Genomic DNA, 2,057 nt, shown 5'->3' with positions numbered 1-2,057 from the left:
CTTTCTAGGTTTTTTTTCTTCCTTCAAATTGTGGCTTGGTTCCGAGTCTGACAATCTTGTATTTCTCTTCCTCCTTCCAGGGAAAAAATTGACTTGAACCGGTGCCTCCGGTCCTTTATGAAGCCAACTGCCTTGAAAGCCACTCCTGTAAGGGTATGGACAGCACCCTTAGTCTCGAGTCCATCCCCATCACCTCAGGATGCCCGTGCTGAGGAAAAACCCCCGCTGTTCCTCCTTCTCCCTGGAGTTCGAGCCCATCAATATAGCCTGTATATGCGCCACTTCCAGACAAAGTGGATTTTAACTGATCGATTCTAAAATAAAGTATTTATTTATTTTGGCTATAAATGTTGAGGCTAGAAATTAGATTGAATGTGTGTTTTGAATGTTTTTTGTTAGAAGGTAAAGATTATTATTATTATTGTTGTTGTTGTTTATTGTTGACATCACTCAGTACAAGTTCCAACTCTTCATGTTTAACGTTAGTTGTTTGCCACAATGACATCGAAAATGTATTGGTCATTGGTCAAGAAGAAGTAATTGTTCCCTTATCATCTGCTAAAAGCTTAAAAACAGTAAATAAACTCATTTTACAGCACCAAAAACACGTGTTTCTCTGTTGCTCTACATGGAGTTAATCATATTAGATAAGGAGTTACTCACAAGATGAACGATAACTACTAACGTTACTGCTGCTAGTTTCCCATGGAACATGGTTGTTGATTCCTAGCTTGTTAGCTGTTTACAATAAGGAAGATAGCTAGTTGCTTTAACATAGTAAACATTAGAGATCACTTACCTTTAAAAGGATTTTGGCAATTGACTGAGCCAACGACGGCTTCTCCGCTACCATCAAAACTGTCTTCATGACTGGAAACAGCACAGCGACACTAAGTTAGCTAGCCGGCTGAGAACAAATAGCTGCTTATTTACAAAATTGTAAAAAACAAAATTATTATTAAAATGTATTATAGTTCTAGGAAAAGGGATAAGGAATCCAGTTGTTTGTGTCATCCGTTTCGGGAAAGTACCTGCGTAATTGCGCACCCAACTCACTCAGGGTCTTCGCTATATAACATTTGACATTGTCCATAAGCATGAGCTCATTTGCACACAAAAAATCATACAATGATGGAAAGACCTGTGTGTTGTCCTTGGTAATGCAGCCAGAGAAGAGCTCCAACTTCTTAATCATAGCCTCAATTTAGTTGCGGAGAGTCCCTGTAATCCTAGATTCAGATCATTCAGGCATCACACAGATAGGCGAGTCGTGAGAGAAACTCGTCATCATGCATGCGGTCAAACAAGTGAAAATTATGGTCAGTAAAGAAAACTTTAAGCTCGTCTCTCAATTAAAAAACGTGTCAATACTTTGCCCTTTGACAACCAGTGCACTTCTGTATGTTGTAAAAGCGTAACATGGCCGCTGCCCATATCATTGCATAGTGCAGAAAATACACAAGAGTTCAGGGGGGCTTGCTTTAACAAAGTTAACCGTTTTCACTGTAGTGTCCAAAACGTCTTTCAAGCTGTTAGGCATTCCCTTGGCAGGGAAGGGAGCCTCTCGGTGGATGCTGCAGTGTACCCAAGTGGCGTCGGGAGCAACTGCTTGCACGCGCGTTACCACTCTACTATGTCTCCCTGTCATAGCTTTTGCGCCATCAGTGCAGATACCAACACATCTTGACCACCAAAGTCCATTTAATGTCACACAGCTGTCCAGTACTTTAAAGATATCCTCTCTTGCTGTCCTGGTTTCCAGTGGTTTGCAGAAGAGGATGTATTTCTTAATTGATCCCCCATAAACGTAACGGACATATACCAGGAGCTGTGCCAGGCCCGCCACGTCTGTTGGCTCATCCAGCTGTAACGCATAGAATTCACTGGCTTGTATGCGAAGCAGTAATTGTTTCAAAACATCTCCTGCCGGATGTGCTACCTGTACCAGACCTGCTGTTTTCAACTCTCTAGAGACAGCAGGAGCGGTAGAGATACTCTAAATGAGCGGCTATGAAAAGCCAACTGACATTTACTCCTGAGGTGCTGACCTGTTGCAC

At 42.0% G+C, this 2,057-nt stretch overlaps 1 protein-coding gene across 1 annotated transcript in view; it reads left to right on the top strand.

The window, feature by feature from the left end:
* LOC139024161 (interleukin-17F) overlaps positions 1 to 347 on the top strand; it is a 2,126-nt gene extending 1,779 nt beyond the window's left edge. Inside the window, 3 exon segments of the mRNA XM_070438691.1 lie at positions 81 to 100; positions 103 to 192; positions 195 to 347. Of these exon segments, the coding sequence (XP_070294792.1) occupies positions 81 to 100; positions 103 to 192; positions 195 to 304 (220 nt within the window). The 3' untranslated portion in view covers positions 305 to 347.
* Positions 348 to 2,057: the final 1,710 nt, after the last annotated feature.

The sequence above is a fragment of the Salvelinus sp. IW2-2015 genome, unplaced genomic scaffold, assembly GCF_002910315.2.
Source record: "Salvelinus sp. IW2-2015 unplaced genomic scaffold, ASM291031v2 Un_scaffold1117, whole genome shotgun sequence".
NCBI classification, from domain to species: domain Eukaryota; kingdom Metazoa; phylum Chordata; class Actinopteri; order Salmoniformes; family Salmonidae; genus Salvelinus; species Salvelinus sp. IW2-2015.
Note: the sequence above shows the minus strand (reverse complement) of the source record. Positions and strands in the feature narration are given on the sequence as shown.